General features: G+C 46.1%; 1 protein-coding gene across 1 annotated transcript in view; it reads right to left on the minus strand.

The window, feature by feature from the left end:
- The window catches only part of kif5c (kinesin family member 5C), a 65,686-nt gene that overhangs the window by 31,991 nt on the left and 6,571 nt on the right, over positions 1 to 27,124 (minus strand). The window contains exons 2-3 of the mRNA XM_007896345.2: positions 1,306 to 1,396; positions 305 to 378 (exon numbers count right to left, since the gene is read on the minus strand). Of these exons, the coding sequence (XP_007894536.1) occupies positions 305 to 378; positions 1,306 to 1,396 (165 nt within the window). The remainder of the gene's footprint in view (positions 1 to 304; positions 379 to 1,305; positions 1,397 to 27,124) is intronic.

Below are 27,124 nucleotides of genomic sequence, written 5' to 3' on the forward strand. Positions count from 1 at the left end.
GCTCCTGCTTATCCCTCGTCCCCTCCGCTCCACCATCGAGGGCCGCACTTTCAGCCACTACTTCCCAAAGCTTTGGAACTCTCTCCCACAATCCCTCCATTCTTGCCCCCACCTTCCCCTCTTTGAGATCACGCCGGAAGCGCTACCTCTTCGACGGTGCTTACAGTCACCTCTCCCCGGCTCGGCGTCAGGCTCTGCCACTGTTAGAAGTGCCCAGGGTGAAGGGCGCTATCTAAGTGAAAGTTGTTGGACGTCACTTCAATGTATGACATAAGTGGACACCAGGCACGCATTGCCCACCTACCTCCATCGTATGTGTTTTGCCAGAGGAGGTTTGGCCATAAGCGAAAATCGTGCCATTGTAACCATCGAGCACATCTGCAAAAGAATAGAGTGTAGAACATGACCAAAGTATAGACAGACGGAACCTCCACTGGAGTCCATTTACACCCACTGAACTGCATTATAAATCCTTTCATAATGATTAAAATTAAAAAAAAGTAATGAAAAATTTTATAACTAGCTGTTTATAAAAGTGGGACTTCGATGTGAGCAATTGGCTGCCGCGTTTTGCCCACAAAATACACAGTCAATTCACTTTACAGTATATCCTGTAAAGCCCTTTGAGGCGTCTTGAAGCCATGATAAGGCACTATACCAAATGCAAGGACTATTATTATTATTACTGTTATAGTCTTTATTGTAACGGCCCAAATATTTGCACAAATGTAATGTGCCACGCGTGGTATCTTAATTCATTGAATAAGTTTAGAAAGGCGTTATAAAATTACTCGGGGTTTTGACCCCAGGGTAAAAAAGGAGAAGTTATTTTTATCAATAGGGGAGTCAGTGAAAAGTGGACAGTAGTTATACGATAGCCACAAGAACAACAAAAGGAGAACTTAGAGGGATTTTTTTCCCCAAGAGTTGACACATCCTAACAATCCAACAATGTTAAGTATGGCGGTGGGGACACAAAACCTTTGTATCTTTCAAACAGGAAGTAGACAGGAATATGAAAGAGGAGGTTGAAAGGTATGAGGTTAAGGTGGGGCAACGGGATTAAATTGATCTCCTTGCTCTGTTAAGAGAGAATAAAGTTGAGGGATAGGGGGCTGAAACCTGGGATATGGGACTAGAAATAGGATCAAGGAGAAGCACTCATGTGAGTCATAAACACCAGCCAAATGGCCGGTTTCTGAGCTGTACCCATGAAAACCAAACCAAACGTTTGCCAAATTATTCCCAAACCTTCACCTCCCGCCCTCCCCTCGCCCTGTTTCAGTACAGTGAAACTCTCCTCACCTTTGACAATCTGCTTGGCACATGCGTTGTAAACTTGCTCCTGGGTTGTGTTCGAGGGAAACACTTTGTCAAACATGAACGGTTTTCCTTGCTGAAAAAGGAAGAGCAAGGAAAGATGAATAAACAACGGCATTGTGTGTTTTATTTTGGTGTGCGCCTTGGCATTTTGGGATCCAACCCATCGAACATCTGGCAAGATTGACACCCGTCAATTAATTGGTCGCTGGAAGTAGAAAAATCATCCGTGCAGCACATACAACTCAACATACGTGATTTAAAACCCGGTTTCAACTGTCCAGTTGATAGCAAATGCCCCTTTTGGTACTTGACACAGCGCTTCTCAAAGCAATTCCTACACCCACCTGGGGTGCAAGTCAAGCCAAACAGACATGAGTGACTGTCCTCCGGCCTGGGTGGGAGGGGATTGGGGGGGTGGTGAGGGAGGGGGTGAGCAAGGTCGTTTTGGAGCTGAACTAGCCCCAAGGTGATGTGCTTGACAATGTGATGTCGGAATTGAGTCAATCCTCTGTGGCAGTCTCAGTACCATGTCACCACAGAGAACCGTCAAGCGCTCATTAACTATTAGGAAAATCTTGCAAATAACACAATCGATCTGCTTGTTGTTTTCACCGAAGTTGAATTGAACAGACGCGGGAGGGTGGGGGGAAGGCAGTGATGGGGGAAGGAAGGAGGGGAGACTTTTCCACCGCCTCCCCAATTCTAAAGGCTTGGAGACAATCCATCATTAACTTGCTCCTGTAAAAATGAGATGCTTCTTCCAGAACAATCACGTCTCAAAGCCATGGTACATTGGCCAGACATCAAACCCGTAATGTTCAAAAAAATCAATTACATGCTTGAATTATAGGCTTGATATTACCTTTAGTCTTACTTTATGGATATTTTATTGCCTGTCATATTCACCGGCCACTGATTTGCTGAATCAGGACCAACAGGCTGACGTGACTGGAGTTACTCTTACACTTAACTCTTAACATAACTCTCAATTTAACATAAGCTGTACTGATGGACTGATCATTTTTTATTGTATTGAACTGGGCAGGAATGTCCAGGAAGGGGAAAAACGTGCTAAATATCAACATAAGTAGACCCCGTCTGCTCCTTCCGCTCAGCAGGCTCCGGCCCACCCCACCATCGGCGTTCAGGCCTTCAGCTCCTCTGCCCCCATCCTCTGGAACTCCATCCCACATTCTCTTCGCCTCACTCCCTCCTTTGCCTCCTTCAGAACACGTCTAAAGACCCTCCTCTTGGATCGCGCCTTTGGTCACCCTCCTACACCTACGCTCCACCATCACCGACCCTGACCCCTAGCTCGGGTCCAAATCCCTGACTTGAGACACCCTCCCAGCGTGAAAGGCGCTATACAAATATAATTTGTTGTTATTGTTGTTGTAGTAGATAATGCTGTCAAGCTGTGCACACAACAGCACCACACTGCACTCTCTCTCTACTCGCCCAAGCCTATCTCACTGGATAATCTTCGATGGGATCACAAGATTGGTTTGGATGAAGAAGGCCCTTTGGTCCATTTAATCTCATCCCCTCCAGAATACCCACTCAAACGTCCATGGGAATGGTTCTATTTTCCAGGGCAGCCAAGCCTGAATAAACTGACACGTTTCTCCAATGAGAATGCAACCAAGCCCAAGCAAGAGGCTGTTTAGATATCAGGGGAGCACACATAGTGCAAGGATAACGTGTTTGTTTTTCAGCAGAAGATAGCCCTGGAGTTGAATGGGTGGGACAGCCTCATTCGTAGCATCTTGCGAGGAATTACCTCGAAAATTACAGCACAGAAACAGGCCGTTCAACCCAACAAGTCCGTGCTGGTGTTTATATCCCACATGAACCTCCAGCCATCCCAATTCCCTCACCTGTACCCCTATTCACTGCTCCCTCAGCATTTCCTATTAAACATGATGATGTTTTTTGCTTTCAACCAAAGCCCTCGGCACATTCTCATTATCTTCTGCGTAAAGAAGCTCGCCCTAAACTCTGAATTAGATAGAACCATAGAACTTTACATCACAGAAGTCAGCCATTTGGCTCATGATTCGCCCACAAAATATGCAGTCAATTCACTTTACAGTATATTCTGTGAAGCGCTTTGAGATGTCTCGAAGACGTGATAAGGCACTTTATCAAAAACCCCTAAAGTTGATACTTTTTAATGCATCTGTCTATTCCCTCTTGAAGGCTAATTTCAACTGGCTATCTTATAACTACGCCCCCCGCCCCCCCCCTACAACCACCAACTCCTTGTTTTGGACTCATCAGCAGATACATAAATTGGGGCTGGAATCGTGTTTTTCAGAGCATTCTATTCCATTGCATGGATTGGGTTTTCAATGGAGAGCTCTCTATGTGCAATCAAATAATCCTATTTTACATTTGATATAGCACCTTATCACATCTTCGAGACGTCTCAAAGCGCTTCACAGACTATGCTGTAATGTGAATCGACTGTATATTTTGTGGGCAAAACGCGGCAGCCAATTGCGCACAGCAGTGTCCCACAAACAGTCGTGGATTGAGTGACAAATTTATTATCATTAATTATTATTATCATTTTTTGAATAAATTATTACCCAATCTGCCAATCGACTAACAACCGGGTTCCTATTTACTTCTAGGTAAACAGAGGCGTGTGGAGTAAGGAAACTTGCCCAGTGTTTTGCCCTGATAGGAATCAAACCCAGGTCTCTCGCTTGCGAGGTGTGTGCTCTAACCACTGAGCTACAGAACTCTACTCCATTCAAAGTGTCAGGGGGTTGTTCACTCTGGAGGCAGTAGATCACCAATGCAGGTTGACAACAGATGCCAGTTTGCAATTCGGTTCCTGTTGCCTTAAATTGGTTCCAGGTAATGGAAAGGACCTCAAAGCACCATTCATAACAGAAATCCATTACACAGTGATTGAGCCTGTAATCTCTAAGGGAACGGCCTCCGTCCTGGAAAACTGCCTCTGAGCAACAGCTAATTCTTGTCGAGTTGCAGAGAGAGATAAAGAGAGAGAGAGAGAGAGAGAGAGAAAGGTGGAGGGGACAGAGTAAAACAAATCTTATAAGAAATATTATGCATTGTGGAAGGTGCCATCCTTTGGATGAGATGTTGAACTGAAGCCCCATCTGCCTGCTCAGTTGGACGTTAAAGATCCTATTCCAAAAGACAAGGTGGTTTTCTTATGGTGTCTCAATCAACAATCAAATAAAATTGGTCATTTACCTCCGGGCTGTTTGTGGGACATTTCCCTGTGCAAATTGACTGCCACATTGCCCACAATACACACAGTCACTGTAAATCCTGTGAAGCGCTTTGAGACGTCCTCCTGATGTGAAAGGTGTTTCGTCAAATTCATTTTTTTTCTTTTTAAGTGTAACATTCCTAACTTAAATTCGGGTCTTCGGATAACTCTGGTGCGTGAGAGACATTTTATCCGTAGGCGTAACTCTTCTGTAAGGTACTATCATTTCTTAGCATTGAAATGACAATTTCTCCTAAAACACAGTCAATACTGTTGGGAGAGAACAATCACAGGGATTGCTAAGAACAACTGAACCACTGCCACTAACATGAGCTTGTCATAGTCCCTGTTCAGATTTACGTACAGAAACTTCTGAATGAAGGTTGCATTGTTCAAACAATTCAAACCGCTCTTATTCGCACTGTTCAGCAATAATAATTACCCCATCTCCCCGCTTTGTTTACACACACTAAGACCGTAGAGATTCCTGAATGTCACTGAACTGTCCAAATGCCTGCAAGTGTCGAGCATCTTATCTTATCTCTAACAAATACACTACAGGACTCCACGGGCATTTCCATTCTGCCTCCACTTAATCCACGTGCACCTAATGTGATTACATGGCTGATTCAAGCATAGAGTTGTGTGTCTTGAGGGGCAACAGTTAGACATTTGCTGCCCTATGTTATGACAAATGTTACAGTCTTCATTTTTACACGAGCGTAGGTGGTGGATAATTTCGACGAGGGTATCATTTAGATATCCCAAATCATTCCTCTCGCACGAACACAGGAATTGCTAGAAGAAAAAAGACCAATGCCCATCTAGTTCGCCTTCTACCATCCTGTTCGTCGCAAGCTACAGTAATGGAGATATTGTGAGGTGTGTCCTCTAACCGATACGCTCGTGGAGTCCTGTAGCGTATTTGTCAGAGCACTCGCCTCGCAAGCGAAAGGACCTGGGTTTGATTCCCGGGCAGGGCGAAACGTTCCGCAAGTTTTCCTTACTCCACACGCCTCTGTTTACCGAGCAGTGAGTAGGAACCCAGTTGCTAGTCAGTTGGCAGATGGTTTTTTCCGGGGTCATTAGTTCCTTCCAAATAAATTTAAATAATTTGGTCACTCAATCCACGACTGTTCGTGGGACACCACTGTGCGCAATTGGCTGCCGCGTGTCACCCACAAGATGTACAGTCGATTCACGTTTCAGACTATTCTGTGAAGCGCTTCGAAGACGTGATAAGACGACATATCAAATACAAGGATTATTATTATTTTTAACATGGATTAGTCTACCATCAAACTGGAAACCTTTGAGAACCTTAGATCCAAAGTTGCCTGGTTCTTCCAAACATACCACATTCTCAAATTGCTCAATACTCTCAATACATTGTTTAAAACATAGCGACAAATACCCCCACCACACACACACGCACACACACACACACACACACAAACATACACTGCTCCAGTTATGCTGCTGCATGTGAGACTATATATATGTGTGCGTGTATGAAGAGAGGCTGGCTAATTTAGGCCTTTTTTACCTCTGGCTCAGAGAAGACTGAGAGGCGATGTGACAGAAATGTTCACGACGTGGATGACAGGGAAGCCAGGAAAAAATATTTCCTTTCATTAGGGAATGGATGACAAGGGGGCACAGTCAAGGCATTGTTAGCAGAACATTAAGGTGATTCAGAAAAACAGGCAGCAATAATAAAAACAATACTACTACTAATAATAATCATTATCCTTGCATTTGATACAGTGTGTTATCACATCATCGTGACATCTCAAAGCTCTTCATAACATTTTACTGTAAAGTGCAGTTGCTCTGTATTTGTGGGCGAATGAGGCAGCCAAGTTGTGCACAGTAATGTCCCAGAAAAAGCCATGAAGGGAATATATACTGTAAAGTGTCTTTGAGACGTCTCAAAGCACTTCAGAAAATATACTGTAGATTGAATTAAATGTGTATTTTGTGGGCGAAAGGCAGCAGCCAATTGCGTACAGCAGTGTCTCCACAAACAGTTGTGGACTGAAGACCAAATTATTATTATTGGTTGATTGATTTTTTTTGAAGAAATTATTACCGCTGGAAAAGCCATCCGCCAATCGACTAGCAACCGGGTTCCTAATTACTGCTAAACAGAGGCGTGTGTGGAGTAAGGAAACTTGCCCAATGTTTTGCACTGCCCGGGAATCGAACCCAGGTCCTTTCGCTTGCGAGGCGAGCACTCTAACCAATACACTGCAGGACTCCACAAGATGCAAAACATTTGCCCGCAAAATGCACAGTCAATCCGCTTCACGATATATACCGTGAAGCTGTTTGAGATGGCTTAACATCGTGATAAGGCGCGATATCAAATGCAAGGATTATTTATTATTACGGAGCAACAAAGGGGTTTGATTAAGAGGGAGGAGAGGGTGTGGGAGTGGGGGGGTGAGGGGGGGGGTGGAGGTGGAATGGATTTTTCCATAAGTACAGCAGGCTGAAGCAGGCTGGTGTCATTACCAAATTCTCCAGAGTAAAAGCTGTACCTACTCAAAGTCGCGCAAGCAGATTAGCAGTGCTGCCTACAGCGCCTTCGGAATAATTACCTCTCAGACCTAAGCCAGCTGAGACCGTTTTAATCAAAATGTACGCTTTGAATAAAGCTTTGGTACTTTGGTAATTTGAGGGAAATGCTTCAGTTTGTTGCAACTGCGTTTCACGATCACCACACTGAAGAAGAACATTTGCGAATTGTTAATTCTTGTTTATTTGTTGTCCGTAGACTGTGCTCTTGGCGGGGGCGGGGGGGGGGGGGGGGGGGAGGCTTAGAGGTGTAAGTGGGATCTATTCATTTTACAGTATATTCCTGTGAAGCGCTTTGAGACGTCTCAAAGACGCGATAAGGCGCTGTATCAAATGCAAGGATCATTATTATTACTGTCTCCTTGCTTGGCAACGGAATGTCGGTATTGGGTCAATCCTCTACGGCTGGCAGTCTCGGTATTCCGGTTCCTGAGCCAGGCAGGTTCACAGGGCTCCAAGTCAGTCCTGATGACAGACCGACCAGCCTGGCTCTCGGCAGGACTTGGAAGGGGCAGACCAATCGCTGGAGTCGAAGATATTTCCCACTATGCTCCTGTTATATACGTGCAAGCCAAAGCCCAAACTCGTAGAATGGTTCCAGCCAGGAAAGCAGTCTAACATCTGCTCGCACACCTAAAAGTCATCACTGATTTCCAGATGCAGTGACTGATGATAATAACAATAATCCTTGCATTCGTCGTTGAGACATCTCAAAGCGCTTCACAGGATACAGTATAAAGTGGATTTTGGGGCCAAAACCCAGTAGCCAGTAGAAGATCCATAGCCAATTGGTTCCTCCATGCTCACCCACTCTATCTATGTTCATTTCTGTCAGCGGACACAGTCCGGGGGTGAGGAAGGGCGGAAAGAGACACATTCCGAAATTAAACAGAGTCTGCTAAATGATACCGAATCATCTGAATCACTACCACTCAGAAACCAAACCCTGAACAAGCAGATTCGGAGCTCTATAATCAACTCACAGCTTGCTGTGCAAGTGAGGTAACTCTCTCAATTAATCCTCTCTCACATCTCCAACTGGACACTGTAATGTGCATTACACACCACACCGTTACACACCGTTTCCTACCACCACGATTAATTCAAAGGAGAGAGCAATGTCCATTTTCCGATCACAGCATCAAATGGTTCTTAAATGAATCCAGCACCCTGGCCTCAATCACCGTTCCTGGTAACCCGTCCCAGTCATTAATTATTTTCTGGGTAAAATCTTTGAAGGCTGGATGAATGAGAATGATGTTATAATAATAATAATCTTTACATTTGATATCGTGTTTATCACTTCGGGACGACCTTTAACCACATTGCTCTGAAAAGCATTTCATAGGATATAATAATAATAATCCTTGCGGTTGTGATGGTGCTTTTCAGAACGAGAGGATGTCCCAAAGCGCCTCACGAATAGTTGGCCGAAACACCAGGAGAAACTCCCTTCTCTTTTCGAACAGTGTCATCGGATATTTAGCAAGCAGACAAGACCTTAGTTTAACAGCTCATCCAAAAGAACGAATACTGTAAAGGAGAGTGAATGTATATTTTGCAGGCGAGAGTTCACTCTTTTTTTTGCTAATACACAGGAATTTCCACGTGTAGATGGGACGCACAGAACTCTCAGTTTGGTTTGGATACTCTTAAACGCGGAAATGGGTTTCCGCATGTGTCAAGACACTTGGCTGACCAAAAAAAAAAAGTGAACAAGAAGAACATTCTGCGCGTATTATATCAGAGTTATTGGACCATGAGCATTTCACTCAGAGAGCATGCCAGCAGGCAGAAAGACTTGTGTTGATAATCAGTAGAAGCAGGATGAATAAGAAGCAGAGCAGTTGGTGCTTGACTTAAGTGGATTTCACATTTATCTCAATCTGCAATGCTGTAAGGAGATTGCATTGCAAATCGCACAAATGGGCAAAAAGGGATAGGGGTGTAATAGCCAATTAATCTTTCGGAAGCTTCTGATTTTGTCCGTAGCATCCTCACCTCTGCATCAAAAGCCCTACGCTGGGACTTGAGCCCACAGTCCAGGCTGATACCACTACGCCTCATCCAGGACTTGATGTCTGTCAAGCAGGTGGTCAGATAATCAGTGGATTTGGAATGAGGGGCAGAGGTGGACATCCGGGGGACATCAATAAACATGTGGAAATCCCATATTTGCGGATGATGTCGCCAAGGGTGAAGGGGGTGGAATCTATCTATCTTCTTCTATCTTTACTAATAAAACGACAGTGTCTGCCTGCGCTTCAAGAAACATCTCAATAACCGATTGATGTAGAGACAAGATTTATACCTCATCGGAAAAGTCTTGCCTCCGGGAGTGGCATGGGCATATTTGTTTTCAGGTATCTCCTATGGTTCAAGAGTTATTTTCAGTTTTGGGGTTTTTCACTGCAGTTACACCTGGTGGCCCTGCCGGCTGTGGCACCCTGTATCACAAGCACGCATGTAATCAAGCGGCAGGAACAAAATAAAGAATACAGACGAAGCTAAGTCGTGGCTACAACAACAAAATTCCATTTTTAAAGCGCCATTACTCCCACTGATTCCTCCAAAAAGCAGTCCTCCCACAGGAGTCCTCCCATATGAGTATAGATAAGCAAAATGCCTATCTGTGTGTCTGGTTGTGTGTCAATCTACATTCCATATTGGATCCTTTGATTGCAAGTGAAGCTGCAACGGGTACAGCTAGTATAATAATAATAATAATAATAATGAACCTTGCATTTGATATAGCACCTTATCATATCATTGAGACATCTCAAAGCCCTTCACAGAATATATTGTAAAGTATAGTGACTGTGTATTTTGTGGGTGAAACATGGCAGCCAATTGCATACAGCAGTGTACCACAAACAGCCGTGGATCAGATTTTTTTTGAGGAATTATTACCCGAGAAAGCAACCTGCCAATTGGGTTCCTACTTACTGCGAGGTAAACAGAGGCACGTGGAATAAGGAAACTTGCCTAAGGTCCTCTCGCTTGCGAGGCGAGTCCACTAACCATTGTGCTATGGGACTCAACCAGGAATGCAAAGGAAGGGAATAAGGATAGAGCCCAGAGACACACCCTGCAGCTTATTTTACATTACCAAGGGGGGAAATATACAACAGCAATAACAACAAATTACACTTTCATAGCGCCCGTCATGTCGGAAAGACGTCCCAGGTCGTTGGACATTCAGGGGTTTTGGTTCTGAGCTAGTAGTTGGGGTCAGGAGGGGTGGAGGACAGGGGTGGGTGGGGGGGTGGCCAAAGACACGGTCGAAGGGGAAGGTCTTTAGACTGAACTTGAAGGAAGCAAGAGAGGGCGTGAGGTGGAGGGATTGCGGGATAGAGTTCCAGAGTGTAGGGGCAGAGATGCTGAATGCCCAACCACCAAAGGTGGGGTGGGAAGTGCGGGGGGCCTGAAGTCTGATGAGCGGAGGAAGTGGACAGGCTGATATGGGGTTAGGAGATCGGAAAGGTTGGGGTGGGGGGGTTGAGCAAGACCATAGAGGGCTTTGAAGGTGAGAACGAGGGTTTTGTACTCGATTCTCTGAGGGACGGGGAGTCAGTGAAGCCGGGCAAGAACACGGGTGAGATTGGTTCGCGGAGCCTGTTGCAGGAGCGGACACAAGCTGCAGAGTTCTGAATAATCTGCGGAAAGCAAAGGGCCTAATGCCAATCAATGTCCCCTCAAGACTGGTATAAAGACTGGTCAAAATATGACATAAGCAGTTTGACAAAGCACATCTTAAAGCAAAGTAAAAATGGAGCTCATTACTCATGCAGGTTCTGAATCTTTTAGCAAGGGTGATGAATCCTTCGAGAAGGATTTTAAGGCTAAGTACATCTCGGCTGGGTTTTGGCACAAGTTTAAAAGAGCCTAAACAAATGAAGCTCCAACAAGAGGCACCCATCGAAAGAGGATTGTGTCAAAGAAACATCAGCGTTCTCGAAACCATTTCAAATGACTTCCTGGTAAGAAATGAGTGAGTGAGGAACGGCAGATTGGAAAAAAAGCATTTTACGCTATTGACTTTTCCCTTCTACAATTTGCATTTCGTGAGCCAAAACCTGGGTATTGCAATGTGCCGTCCGTCATTCTGACAGCCCCATAATTATGGGGGGGTGGGGGGGGTTGTGAATAGAAGGATAGAACACGAGGCGAGATTTAAAGGTGAACCGAGACTACCGTACAACTCTGTAGCTATAAATCTGTTTTGACTGGAAAGAAGAGGTAGTGCAAAGCAGGAACTGAAATCATGTTCAAAATCCTGCACAAAGCTCAATGGTCCACACTTCCCTCGACGTGCTTGAAAGCCATCCGAAGCTCTTAGACCGAGAGAGAGAAAGAGAGAGAGAGAGAGAGAGAGGAATTTGTATCACAAATCCAAGACCATCAGTAACTGCATTTTTAATCCACAACATTATCCAGTACTGAGGCTGTTTAGAGTTTAGTATGGAAGTTTCTCCCAATGTGAAAGGTGCTTTACAATGTAATTTTGTTGTTGCTGTTGTTTCAGCGCCCTGGGACGTCCTTCCGATGTGAAGGGTGCTATACTAGTGTAATTTATTGTTGTTGGAAAAAGCAGCTACAGTGTCTTAAAAGGAGTAATGGGACTGAAAGGATTGCTCTCTAAAAGAGTTAGCACAGACACATTGGGTTGAATGGCCTTCTTCTGTGCTGTAAATTTCTATGGTTCTAATGTAAATATCAGAGCGTGGGCCTACCTGATTGAATCAGATAGAAAGATGCAAACTGGCATTACATTTATTATAATAATATAATAATAATCGTTGCATTTGATATAGCGCCTTATCACGAATTTGAGACGTCTCAAAGCACTTCACTCAAAGCACTTTTGAGGGCGAAACGCGGCAGCCAATTGCGCACAGCAGCGTCCCACGAACAGCCATGGACCAAATTATTATTAGCAGTATTTATTTATTTATTTTGAAGGGATTATTACCTCTGGAAAAGCGATCCGTTAAACGACTAACAACTGGGTTCCTACTCGCTGCTTGGTGAATAAAGGTGTGTGAAGAATGGAAACTTGCCCAATGTTTCCCCCTGCCCGGGAATCGAAACCCGGGTCCTCTCGCTTGCGAGGCGATTTATGAACAAACATTGTAAGTTAGACCCTATCCAGTGCTGACCATATCCTGGATTCACTATTAAAACCAATCCTATTTGAGATACAATACACAGCAGGAAGAATTCCCTTCACATTTAGACCAATTTGCCATTTTCACAACAAAGCTTTAATTGCTGACTATTAAGCAATTAGCTCACTGATCTACTGCGCAACTCACTGCCATTAGCTGTCTTTGTGGCAAGTCATGTTTTGCACCACGGTGCCTTTTAACACTTATTTGTTATTTGTTGCAAGATGCAGGGGGGAAATTAACTGCACTTCCTAGCTCTATGTGATAAACAGCACATCCGTCGCATTATGAACCACCACTGTTTCCTTACTCCTTACTTTCTATGAGATCCTCTGTTTTTGAGCTGTTTCACCACCACCACCACAACAGCTACAACAATAATTTGCATTTACGTAGCGCTCCTCACGCAGAGCATTTGACAGTGGCGGAGCACGACACAGAGCCGGGGGGAGGAGCGAGGTGACCAAAGGCACAGTCGAAGGGGAAGGTCTTCAAGTGAGACCTGAAGATGGGGAAGGAGGGAAGGAGGGAGCGAGGTGGAGGGATAAGGGGAAAAGTGTCTGAGATTTGGGGTGTAGTAGCACGAAGGGCACGGGGGACAAGCAGCAGACCGGAGCCAGTCGAGCGGAAGCCGAGGGGATCCAGTTGGAGAGTAAATAGGTTGGAGAGGTAGGGAGGTGCCATGGCATGCAGGGATTTGAATAATTGGTAAAGAATTTCTCTTTGTGTGCTGGTCAACAAGCCCACAATTTTTTTTTAAAAAATGGTCACTCACTGCATAGCTGTTTGTAGAGCATTGCTGTGCAAAAACTGACTACGAATACACAGTCACTACACTTCACAGCAAAAAAAAAAATTGCGTGAAGGGCTCTTGATGATGTGGTAAAGCACTATGTCAAATGCACTGATTAATAATTGAGATACAGACGTCATTCTAATTCACCATCCTGGAGATTGATCCTTGATATCAGGGCAAAACATGTAGCTTTCTTCTGTTTTGATTTACACGTTGGATGGAGACAGCTCTTTAACACGAGCGGACTTCAAAAGGTCTTCACAACTGTGTGTTTTCAGTGGATACCGCTGAGACAAGCAACATCTGCTCGTAGTCGGATCACGACAAAGAGAAATGAAGAAAACGCCATTACCAAAGTCTCCTGAATCAATAAAAAGCATATTCAGTCTGATTAGTGCCTGAAGAGATATTGCACTGGCTTCAGCGGTGTGTCCACTGTTAAAAGAGTTCCCAATTTCAGTCCCGATGCTGTGAGAATACATTGGGTGGCTGAAGGGCAATAGATTGCTGGGGACGGCTCAATCTATTTGCTTGGTGCAAATTGGCAACCCCCGCGATTCAACCCGGAAACAACAACAGCAACAACAACAAGATTCCATTTATAGAGCGCCTTTCACGTCAGGAGGACGTCCCAAGGCGCTGCACAGTTGGGTCATGACCCGAGCAGGGGGGAAATGGTCAGGGTCAGGGGAGGGAAGGGAGGGAGAGAGGAGGGGGGAAATGGTCAGGGTGAGGGGAGGGAAGGGAGGGAGCGAGGAGGAGGAAGAGAGTCGAGAGGGGAGCTGAAGGCACGGTCAAAGAGAAAGGTTTTGAGACCGGCCTTGAAGGAGGAAAGGGAGGAAGCGGCGAAGGCACTGGGGGATGGAGTTCCAGAGCCTGGGGCTGAGAGGCTGAAGGCCCGACCACCAATAGTAGGGCGGTTGGGGCGGGGGACGTGGAGCAGACCGGAGCCAGAGGAACGGAGGGTACGGGCAGGTAGGTAGGGGGATAGTAGGTTGGAGAGGTAGGAGGGAGCAAGGCCGTGAATGGCCTTGTAGGTGAGGATGAGGATCTTGAAATCAATCCTCTGGGGGATGGGGAGCCAGTGGAGGCGAGCGAGGGTGGGAGTGATGTGGTCCCGAAGCCTGGTGCGGGACAGTACACGAGCTGCAGAGTTCTGAATGACCTGCAGCTTGTGGAGGGAGGTGGCGGGAAGGCCGGCGAGGAGAGAGTTCCCATAGTCCAGCCTTGAGGTGACAAAGGCGTGAACCAGGGTTTCAGCAGCGTGAGGGGTGAGGTAGTGCCGTAATCTGGCGATATTCCGGAGGTGATGGAAGGCGGTGCCAGTTGTGGTGCGGATGTGAGGGAGAAAGGACAGCTCAGGGTCGAACAAAACGCCGAGGTTCCTGACTGGCTTTGAGAGGTGGAGAGTGCAGCCTTGGATGCTGATGGTGTCAGCGCCTGAGGTGCGGAGGCGCTGACGTGAGCCAATCAGGAGGGCCTCGGTTTTTCGCACGTTGAGCTGAAGAAAGTTGTCTCTCGTCCAGGACTCGATGTCGGACAGGCAGGCTGTCAGGACATCGGTGGTCGTGGAGTTGAGAGTAGAGGAGGAAAGGTAGAGTTGGGTGTCATCCGCATACATGTGGAAGTTAACCCCATGTTTGCGGATGATGTCACCAAGGGGGAGCATATAGAGGGTGAAGAGGAGGGGACCGAGGACAGAGCCCTGAGGGACACCACATGAGACAGTACGGGGGGTGGAGGAGAAGCCATTCGTTGAGACGAAGTGAAGACGGTGGGAAAGGTAAGAGCTAAACCATTCAAGGACAGTGCCTTGAAGGTTGAGGTGGGAGGACAAGCGGTGGAGTAGGATAGCGTGGTCGACCGTATCGAATGCTGCCGATAGGTCGAGGAGGACGAGGAGACAGAGGGAGCCCTGGTCACAGATGGTCAGGATATCATTGGTGACCTTGACCAGGGCAGTTTCTGTGCTATGAGCAGCACGGAAACCTGACTGAAGGGGTTCGAAAAGAGAATGGGTGGAGAGGAAAGAGCGCAGTTGGGAGGCGACAACTCTTTCCAAGACCTTGGAGAGAAAGGGGAGGTTGGAGATGGGCCGGTAGCTTGATAGCTGCGACGCATCAAGGGAGGGTTTTTTCAGGGTGGGCGTGATGATGGCAGTTTTTAATGGAATGGGGACAGAGCCAGAGGAGAGGGACAGGTTTATGATGTCAGTGATGTCAGGAAACAGCCCCCCATCGGATGTCACAGCAGAGGACAGTGACAAACAACAACAACAACAACTTGCATTTATATAGCGTCCTTTACACGGGGTCCCGGAGCGCTTAACAGTGGTGGAGTCTGACCTCGAGCCGGGGTGGTGGGGGGGGGAGAGGGAGTGAGGGAGAAGGGAGGTTCTGCGTCAGTCCATGTCGCTGGTGCAAGATCTCTTTGGTAGCAGACGGTCAGCACAGATCAGCAGTCTTTGCAGGTAGTCAATAGTTGGCAAGGCACGGACTGGGATGCAGAAAGGCAGTGGTTCGATTGACTGGCTCGAGGTTGCTCATCAGTATTCCTTTTCCAGACGCGCAGGAAATTAAATTTCCATTGGAACAATCAAGAAGCCTCTTAGAAATTGTTCCTTCGCTCCCTCTTTTTCCTCAAGTCCAGATGGTTGCCGTGGTTTCGGCTTCTTAAAGGTCTCCGGCTCCCACACTTCAAGCCATCTGAATGGGAAAGTTTACCTTTGTCCCTCGGCAACGCACACAGTATTGCCACTGAACTCCCCCACCCACCCCACCACCCCCCCCCCTCCCGCGCCCCCCACCACGAAAGAGGTTTGATAAGCTCACCCATCTTAACCCTCGGCATCTTTACACTCTGTGCAGCACAGGGCGAGGAGATCTAACAGAGAGTTTAGGAGGACTATTTTCACGCAGAGGGAGGTGAGAAGGTGGAACTCTCTCTGCCGGAAGCCTTGGTTGAAGCAAAAAGCATCGACGCATTTAAGAGTAAACTTGCTGCACTCATGAGGGAGAAGGGAACAGTAACAATAATAACAATTCTTACATTTGGTATCACGTCGTTGAGACGTCTCAAAGCACTTCATAGAATATACTGTAAAGTGATTTGACTGTGGGCAAAATGCGGCAGCCAATTGCACACAGCAGGGACCTGGAAAGCGATCCACTGATCGACTAACAACCTGGTTCCTGCTTACCGCGAGGTGAACAGAGACGTGTGAAGCAACGAAACTTGCTTAAGGTTTCGCCCTGCCCGGGAATCGAACCTGGGTCCTCTCGCTTGCATGGCGAGTGCTCTAACTAAAACGCTAGAAGATCAACAGAATAAAAGGGTATAGGAGAGGGCATTAGGAGGGGTGGGGACTCATGCAAATACAAAAATGGACCAATTGGGCCGAATGGCCTGTTTCCGTGCTGTATCATTCTATGTAGCTTTATGTAAGAAGAGAGCAATTAAGGATATACTGATGTAGATAGACTACCAAGTGCCAAATGCTGACTCAATTGTTCCTATTCCTTCCAATTCAGAACTGCATTGACCTGGAAGCAGATGGAGCCCAAACATGTTTGTTTATATGTGGAAAAAAAAGGGAAGTGAACATCCACTGGAATTAAGGTTGTCAGAAAGAGAATCAATGGTTTGTACCTACTGCATACAAATTGGGAACAGAGTAGAAATTCTTTGGAATCGGTACTTAATTTGCATTCACAAGTACCGTACTACAGAACTTAACTCTACCAAGTGGAGTCCTGTAGCACAGTGGTTAGAGCGCTCGCCTCGCAAGTGACAGGAGCTGGATTTGATTCCCAGGCAGAGCAAAATCTTAGGCAGGTTTCCTTACTCCACACGTCCTCTGTTTACCTCGTAGTAGCTGTTAGTCGATTGGCAGCTCACTTTCCGGGAGTAATAATCCCTCCAAACAAACGTGTGATCACTCAATCCACGACTGTTTGTGGGACACTGCTGTGCGCAACAGACGTCCGCATTTCGCCCACAAAACATGTGGTCAATTCACTTTAGAATATATTGTAGGAAGCGCATTGAGGTGTCTCAACATCGTGATAAGGCACTATATGAAATGCAAGGATTATTCTTGATATCATTAAACCGGGTGCGAAGTGAAGCACACATTTTATTAACAACAATACTAAGCCTTGCATTTGATAAAGCGCCATATCAGATCGAAACATCTCAAATAATAATAATAATAATCCTTGCATTTGATATAGCATATAGCGCTTTTCACGTCTTCTCAACGTCTCAAAGCGTTTCACAGAATATGCTGTAAAGTGAATTGACTGTATATTTGTGGGCGATACGCGGCAGCCAACTGCGCACAGCAGTGTCCCACAAACAGCCGTGGATTGAAAATGACCAATTTATTATCGTTTTTGTTTTTGGAGGGACTATTATTATATTGAATCGATTTTTTTCCCGCAGCGTGCAGGTAGTACTCTTTTTGTCAGTGAACACGGGAGACAATTTTAAGCACAGCAACGATCTACAAACAGACATGAATGTAGCTGTATAACACTGATAAGGTTGTGTTGGCCTACATTATATTCAGGGATCTGACACTCAGGAGATTCTAGGAGTCCTCAAGCCTTGGCCAAACACCCCCCACACCCCACCTCATCCCCTCTGTACTCTCTGAGATTAAGGATGCACCCCTCCAGGGGAGAGAGCGTGTTACCCTGCAACAGACCATCAGAAACTCTACATAGGTGGCACTTCAGTAGATGAGTTTGGAAACTCATAAGCATGGTGATGGATTTCTGCATGTGAGAAGGCGCTCTATCAAATGCAAGGATTATTATTATCATCAGACGCCCAGTAACCAGCCCCCTCCCCCCCACTCCATAAAAAAATGTAGACAGATGGTACAGAGAAGGAAAAGTACTTGCCACAGGGAACTCTTTGTTACAACTTGAAATTATCATTCAAAGCTGCGTAGGAGGATTGAGTGACTAATTCTTGTTTGTATTAAACCCTCGGCACCATTAAAAAGTTACCCACGCCTCAAAAGCAATAACTTTCATTTCTACAGTGTATCTTCGGGCCTCAGAGCACTGGACAAAGATGGTGCACAACAACAACGACAACAACAACAACAAAAGTACATTTTCTATAGCGCCTTTCAGGTCAGGAGAACCTCCCAAGGTGCTGGACAGTCAGTGTTTCTGACATGAGCTGGGGGTCGGGATCGGGGAGGGCAGGTGGGGAGAAGGAGCGCGAGTGGATGCACGGTCGAAGAGGAGGGTTTTGAGATGGGTCTTGAAGGAGGCAAGGGAGGGGCTGAGGCAGAGGGACTGCAGGATGGAGTTCCAGAGGGTGACTCAAGGCCAACCTGCCAATGGTTGGTGGGGGCGAGGCTGGGGACGTGAAGCAGGCTGGATCCCACTGGGCGGAGGGAGCGTACAAGTTGGTAGGGGGTTAGGAGGTCACAGATGTAGGGGGAGCAAGACCATGGAGGTGAGGACCAGGATCTTGAACTGTATCCTCTGTGTGATGGGAAGCCAGTGGAGTCGGGCGGGAATGGTGGTGATGGGGTCACAGAGCCTGTTGAGGGAGAGGGCACAGGCTACAGAGTTCTGGTTGATCTGCAACCTGTGGAGGGAGATTTTAAGGCAGTTCTTAGATGGATAGACGGGGAGGGCGAGATGCAGATGACAATAATCCTTGCATTTAATATAGCGCCTTATCCAGTTATTGGCACGCCTCAAAGCGCTTCACAGGGTATACTGTAAAGTGAATTGACCGTATACGTTGTGGGAAAAAGGCAGCAGCCAATTGCACGCAGCAGTGCCCCACCAACAGTCGTGATTATCAAATAGATGGCGAGGTAGAGGGAGAGAGTTCAAGAGGTTATGGGATGTAAGGATTGACCACCGATGGTACCGTGGAGAGGTTTTGGGGTCTACAGCAAGTCCACGTTAACCAAGCAGAAGTGAAGGTTAAGAGAAGGTCACAGGGATAGAGAGGTGCTGGGGCGAGAAGTCCTGAGGATGAGGACCTTGAAGTCAACCGTATTACAGTCTTCTCAGAAAACAGCTATATCAGGGACAAGGATAATTGCATACTAAACCTGGAGCTACGTCTCCTGCTGCTGCTGCACTGCAGTGAACAACGAAGGCCACATCTCAAGGGACAGACGTGATCTCTTAGCGACACACACTTGTTCTATTTACAAGCTTTCCAGCCAGGCTTTCAGCGATGAAAATGTATCTTTATTACGAAACGGAAATAAAGATAATCTTGCGTGCAATATACGTGCTTCGCGAGTGATTGCTGTCAAGTGTCACGGCTATACTTTTAGGCAAACGTAGCAGCCATTTTGTGCGCAACAAGATCCCACAAACGGCAGAGAACTGAACGGCCAAATTATACGAAGGGTCGTACGTTGGCCAGGACACCGATTGGGAGAAGATCTCCCACGCCAACCTGAAGAGGAAACGTTTAATGTCTCCACGCAGGGGCTCAGCATTTCTGACAACGCAGTGATACACGTCCTCAGTATTACTGAGCGAATGAAACCCACGCAATTCAGGATTCCATTGCAGGTCAAGTTAGAAACCTCGAGCTGGTCTGCATTGGATTTAGCAAGTCGTGCCAAAACAGAGGGCAGATTAAACTCTCGTTTAGCCCATCCGTCACCGAGAGAGAGAGAGAGACGAATGTTCTGCGCAAGACGCTAAATGATACCCGTAGCATGTCACGATCAGGCAGTTTCGGCTGATCGCTTAGGGCCACATCAGAAAAAAACACACGCACACACACACACAGATCTCGGGACGTACTAAACAGAGGTTAGTGAGGTTGCTACCTCCCTTCAGACCGCTGCTAAGCAGAGCACCTAAACCCAGGCCAGGCAGCTGCATTGGAGTGCCAGCACTTCAAGGGTACGAGGGCTTCCTGTGCTGTAAACATCCTGTCACTCACGTATCACTAAACGGTCCCAGCCCACTTTAGCTGCAGTACGATAATAAGTAATCCTCGCTTTAGCTGCGAAAGATCTTACTGCAAGTTGTAGAGCTCTGGGACGCTACTCTGCGTGAGGAGCGCTACATAAATGTAACTTATTGGTGCTGCAGCGGATATCACGTGAGACTTGAACCCACAATCTTCTAACCCAGAACTGTAGAGCGTTATCAATGAGCCAGTTATGGAGGGAGAAGCAATAATGACCATTTGTCTCCGGCATTGGCGAGTTTGCTTTTGCCACTGCAGTTTCTGTGGCAGGAAAGAAAAAAGCCTCGACCTGTCCATTTGCTCACTCAACTTTTGGAAACTCGCCAAACGACATTAATTTGAGGCATTTGTACTTTAGGACCAAACAGGAGCTGAATCACGGGTTTATTGGGCTCCCGTTATAAATCAGATCCTTTGTTCCAAATAATTCACTCGGTGAGGAAAGACATAAGAATTTACTAGACGAAAGAAGTCCGAGGTCCATCCAGTTTGCCCTCCACCATCCTGCCAGTCACATGCACATGTCATGTCCCAAACTATATACTTTATCCCCAGGTATTATTTCCGAAAATAAATCTATCGAATTTGCTTTTGAAATAATCAACATTTTTATGACCCACAATTCTGAACGCCGAAAGATAGATGCAGAATTCACTGCTCCGTAACTTGCAAAGCATCTTCCACTCGGCGGTATGTCCTCAGCTGACTTCACATCGCTCAGCCCACGGCCGACGTGATTTCTTTACCCTTTCTTTGAATTTCGCGATTGAAAAACTGTAGCGTTTGCGCAGTGGACGGGAACACATACCGGGGAACAGTCTTATATCGGTAAAAATTCCATGTGTGGTTGCCGGGAGCATGGGGATGGCAACTGGACATTTCATCCACACGCACACCAACCCCCACCCCCCCCACCCACAACCCCTCTCCATTTCATCTGGCTCACCCGCTCCCTCCATAACCCGTAAAATGTCCTGTTATGTTTCTGGAAGGGAAACCCGTGGCTTAGTTTGAGAAACTCTGCAGAGAGCAGCAACCGATGGCTTGAAGCACATTTCTGAAGCTCAGGTTAACGCGGTGTGAAAGACGCTGTTCTGGGAGAGGAGACTGAATGGGAAAGTGTCTCCGATGTGGGCGGGTATAGGGTGACAAGCTTTACTGCTGGTGTAGTTACAGAAAGGCGGGTGAGATGCAGCAGCCCAGACCTCCTGACGTGATCTCAGAGTGTGACTCAAGCCTATCACCCACACCTTCAACCCTGCCTCAGTTACAAGCTGCTAAATCATCAATGTTTCTTCCCGAAGCAGGGGAAGGCAATGATGTGGGGCCTGGGGCATGTTCAATGGGCAAGGAAGCAAGTTTTTTTCTCCGTGTCCTGCAAGTTACAGCTAAATATCGGTACTCCAGGTCAGATACAGGGCATTGCGTTCATTTATTTTTGGTCTGCTACATGTGGAAACCCATCTTAAGAGTCTCCAAACCAAACTGAGAATCCCCTGCATCCCACCAACACGTGGAAATCCCAGAGATAGACTGTTGGAATGGAATGCGCTCTCTCTCCTGCTCACACACTCCTGGAAAGTATTAGGCGTAGATTGGCAAGTGCCAAGGTTTGGGGTTACTGCTGCAGTCCAACCAGCTAAAACAAGAAATTTGCCAGGTGTGGGGTAGTAAATCCACACTCTATCCCTTCCAAGAATAGCAGGAAAGCTGCATTACTCTTGCATTCGCTCCCTGCCTCCCCTCTTTCAAGACGCGTCTCAAAACCACGATAATGACAACGTTTTCGGTCATCCTTTACTCACCCCCGCCCTCAGTTCCTAAATCCGGCTCAGGTGCCAATCCAGCACTACATATAATAATAATTCTTGCATTTGACATAGTCCCTTATCACGTCGTTGCGACGTCTCCAAGCGCTTCACAGAATATCCTGCAAAGTGAATTGACTGTAAAATATACCGCGAAGTAAATGGAATTTGGGACAACCAATGTGAAAGGTGGTGTACAAATGTAAACTGCGAAATGTGTGGTCAGAAATGAAGGTGTATCGAGGCCGATTTCAATGACCAACAGTCATAAATGTGATGATCTGCAGATGTTTTGATGATAATAATAATAATCCTTGCATTTGATATATGTATTGAATCCAACAGTTCGGTCGGTTATTCTTCCATTTCGGACTATCTCGTCTTCTCATCTCAGCCCACCATGATTCCCATTTGAATGGAGGGCAGACTGACATCAGCTAGTTTGCGTTAGGCAAACAGAACACTGCAGCTGATTCTGACTGGAGTGATTACACAGCGCTTGAATAATCTACATTTTTTTCATATGCACACAGAATAAAGGTCAGCTTTGGCTCGGAAGACACAAAAATGAAAACACATCACTGGTGATGAGAAGTTACTGCAATTCTATTCCGATAGTGTGGTTACAAAAGGCCCCACAGCAACAGTTACAAAATCCCTCCATGTTCTAGCCCCCGCTCTAGCTCTACGACCTTGTTCAGCCCTACCTTTCCGACCTCTGCTTTCACTCAGCAAGCGCTTGCTTCAGGAAACCTATAAAATAAACCTTTTCTCCCCGCTCCACTGTCCGCAGCCTCTGCTCGGTTGGCTCTGGCCTTCTGCTTGTCGCTCGACCCCACTGCTCCATCATCGGCGTCCGCACGTACAGCCATTGTGCCCCGAAGTTTGGGAACTCTCTCCGTCCTGTGATGAGGGAGCCAGTGGGGCCTGCGAGGATTGGCGTGGGTTGGGCTGTCAGCCATTCCGCTCTGCTCTCTGGAACTCTATCCCAGAGTCCCTCCAACTCGTTCCCTCTCTGGTCTCTTTCAACGCACGTCTCAAAACGTACCGCTTTGGCCTCCCTACCCCCTCCCACCCTCAGCTCGGGTTCCCGTCCAGCACTCGCTGTCATCCCTGTGTGCAAGGCGCTGTATTAATATAAATTTTTCCTTGTAACAGTTACCGTTTGATTAAAAAAAGAGAGAAATGTAACCGACAAGGTTTTCAGTGTATGTTCTAGGTTTCCTGATACAATGTCGAATGATTTAAACTTCATAAAGGCCTTGATTTCATGAGTGGGGAGAGGTGAGATTACTAAGACAATTGATGTGTGAGGAGAAATGGCAAGAATATTCCTTTAGTAATTCTACGAGTCTTCTTGCTTCAGGGGTGTGAGAGCTACGGTGGTGTAGTGTTTCCCTTTACTGTGGGACGGGTCAGAGGGAACGCAATGCTGGTCCTCCACATTCCTAATTACCTAATAAACTAATTAACACCACCACAACCACCACCACCACAACAACAACAACAACTTGCATTGATAACCGGACCGAGTCTCGGAGCGCTTAACAGTGGCGGAGCCTGATGCCGAGCCAGGAGGGAGCGGGACTACTGTAGGCACTGTCGAAGGGAAGTGTCTTCAAGTGTGACCCGAAAATGGGGAGAGAGGGGCATTATGAAAAAAAAATCACAAACATAGGCTCTTATGAAGCCCCTTTTTTGGATGGATTTTCTAAGTCGAGTTGGGGAAACACTCATTAAGCTTTCTGTGTGACACATATCTTCCATCTTATGTGTTGGATTTGCTTTCAGTTGTCTCCAGCAACCGGTTGCATTTGTTCTTCCAAATGTCAATTCACTGTCTGTCTGCCTCCCAAATGTAAATGTCTGTCTCCTCCTCTGCACGCAGCTCGGACAGTAAAGGCCATGGTGAAAAGACGTCAGGGCAGTAATCAAAAGCTTTGGGTTTCGCCTCTTTCGTGCACTCTGCCAGCTTTCAGGACAGACAATTATCCATTGTGTGGATATCGCAAACAGAACACGTTCAAAAAAATAAAGATAAATGTCTTCGGAGTGGTATTGATTTTCAACTGCTCGTTTGGAATGACTTGCATTATATAGAATAAAATCCTTGCCTTTCATGTAATAATAATTTTTGCGTTTGATATAACAGCTTATCACGTCGTTCAGGCGTCTCAAAGCGCTTCACAGAATATGCGGCAAAGTGAATCGACTGTATATTTGTGGGCAAAACGCGGCAACCAATTGCGCACGGCAGTGTCCCACGAACCGTCGTGGATTGACTGACCAAATTGTTATTATGTTTTTTAAAAACTTTTTGGAAGGGATTATTACCCCCGGAAAACGATCCAACAAATGTAACGATATAGTGGCTTTACCCGCCGTCGTGATACCTCTCACAGACTTTTACTCTGAACTGTGCTGACTGCCTGTTTGTTGGCGAATGAGGCAACCGATTTGAGCAACGGTCAAAGTCTCGCAAAGAGCCATGACGTGAATGGCTAATTTTTATTTATTTTATTTTAAATCTAGGGGCAATTGTTGGTCAGGACACCGGGTAAAACTCCCTTCCCTCCCTCACAGGAAGAGCGAGAAAAATGGAGAAGATCTTCGGAACAAGACAAATGTAATACCTACCCAGCCCATTTTACTCTGAACTTTAAAGGCCAGCATTCATTATCATGCCAGATGTAGACAATCCTATTCCAGCTGTCCTAGTGATTTCCAGAGGACAAACACTGCCCATTGCAAGCACACTTCATTTTCAAGTCTAAGCGCCTGAGATATCTCAGACCCGAATTGCAGCATATGTGCAAACGGAAACATCATTTCGGCTTACAGCACTTAGCGATCAATAATATCCCACACACTGATCCAAAAGACCACAGGTTGTGCCCATACACCTGATAGTGCAACCACTGATTAGGCAAAGTACAGGGGTTTTAAGGCTATTCAAAACGATGTGATTGGCACTCGCCAATGCAAAGCTAAAGAGATTCAGAAGGGTTAGAATTCCCTTAATTGGTTCTTTGGCAATAAAAAATTCACAAGGTTAGCACATTTACAAACTATTTGCTGGATGTACATTTTAAAAACTGCAAGCAGGGCAGCACTCCCAGCACTGTGAATGTCAGCAAATGCAGATGTACATTCCTAGAGTGGTTTTAAAAACCCGTTTGCCCTCCAGGGCCAAGAAGGTATTTTCTCCTCAATGGGATGGGAGTGAGAAAGAGAGAGAGAGAGAGAGTAAAAGAGGGTAAGAGGTAAGAATTAAGGTATACCCCTGGGAGAAATTCCACCCGGATCTAGATTTTTCTCCATTTAATGCAGCATTTATAGAGAGCATTTATTCAGAATTTGACAAATCCTTAAATACAATGATTTTGAGAACTCAACTTCAAAGTTAAGGCTCAATGCCGCAATTGATCCGATTCTGGATGCTTCAAAACGCTACACAAGTAATTGCGGTAAGTATTAGGCGCAGGTTGGCAAGAGCCAAGGCTTGGGGACCCCAGAGTGTAGTTGGGGGTGACTGCTGGAGTCTAACCAGCTAATACCGCATAGCCTACCATTGATAGCACTGTTTGGTAAGCTTTCCCGCTGCTTGTCCAGCGAGGACCACTCTACCCATCAGGGCTTTGGCTTTCAGGGTTAACAGGAGCTGAGCGGGATGATTCCCTGCCCACAAGTGACCTGTACAAAACCGAAGCTCCTTCATAAATGAGTTTGCAATTGTACACACTACACTCAGCAGCAACTAATTTCATTAACCGCTGTAAGTGAGAAGACTGTTCCCCGGAACAGTTCTCTCGTCAATGTTTACCATACCGAAACCATCACGCTCTCTTGTTCTAAAGGCACAGATCGGGTTCAAAGTAGCTTTTAAAATTAAAATCCACTGGCATTGTGTTGCCAACAGCGTTTCCTGGTGAATAATGAGGTTCCCAGAAACCAACCACAAGAATTTGAAGCTCCAAATAATATTAATAATAATAATAATCCTTGCAGATTATAGGGCACCTTATCACATCTTCGAGACGCCTCAAAACGCTTCACAGAATATACTCTAAAGTGAATTGATTGTGTATTTTGTCGGTGAAAGGTGCCGGACAATTGCGCGCAGCAGCGTCCCACAAACAGTCTTGGATTGAGTGACCAAAATATTTATTTATTTATTTATTTATTTTTGTTGAAGGGATTATTACCCCCCCAGAAAGCAATCCGCAATCAACTAACAACCGGGTTCCTACTTACTGCCAGGTAAACAGAGACGTAAACAGAAACACAAGGCTAGTAAGGAAACTTTGCCTAAGGTTTCGCCCTGCCCAGGAATCGAATCTGGGTCCTCTCGCTTGCGAGGCGAACGCTCTAACCATTACGTTACAGGACTTCAGTGAAGAGAAATCTTCACTGAGGGCTTTGTGCCATTTCAATGCAACTGGCAATGAAGCCAGCAATGTAAAGCTCGATTGCTCTGAATAGCAGCATTGAAATCATACCTTTTTCATTCCCACCCACCCCCTCCCTTTCCCCCAGTCTCTTTTTATTCCCTCCCACATTGAAATCAGCAATACGAATGCACTGCTACTCCGAATTACCATTTCACTCCCTCTGCAATCCAATGAGAACTCCATGGCAACATGCTTCAACACGGAAAACATGCCTGTGTGGTGAGTTCTATTCTTCACATGCTAAGTCAAGTTAAAGAACAAAACCACAAGGCTAACATTGGATTTTTATGCTCATAAAACTAAAATATTCAGAGATTGGGGTTCTTAATCCACGACTGTTTGTGGGACACCGCTGTGCGCAATCGGCTGCCGCGTTTCGCCCACAAAATATACAGTCAATTCACTTTACAGTATATTCTCGAAGACGTGATAAGGCGCTGCATCAAATGCAGGGATTATTATTATTTCACATTAGGAAGGGTTTAAAAAATTGGGATTCCTAACTTTCTTTTTTTCCTGTTACGCACAAATCTCAAGAACAAAAGGATTTACCTGCAGAACGAGGGTAACGAAAGTGGACAGGAATTGGAAAACACGAGGAGAAATGTTTCAGTAAAATGGCTGGTAAGTACCTGAAGCAAACCAGTGCACCTTCACAGGTGGTGGAAGAAGAAATTACAAAGGGCTTCACAAGCAACAACAACAACAAGCACTTACATTGCTTCTCACGCAGGATAGGGTACCAGAGCGCTCGACAGAGGCGGAGCACGACACCCAAT

This window comes from Callorhinchus milii, unplaced genomic scaffold (assembly GCF_018977255.1).
Source record: "Callorhinchus milii isolate IMCB2004 unplaced genomic scaffold, IMCB_Cmil_1.0 Scaffold6, whole genome shotgun sequence".
Classification (NCBI taxonomy): Eukaryota; Metazoa; Chordata; class Chondrichthyes; order Chimaeriformes; family Callorhinchidae; genus Callorhinchus; species Callorhinchus milii.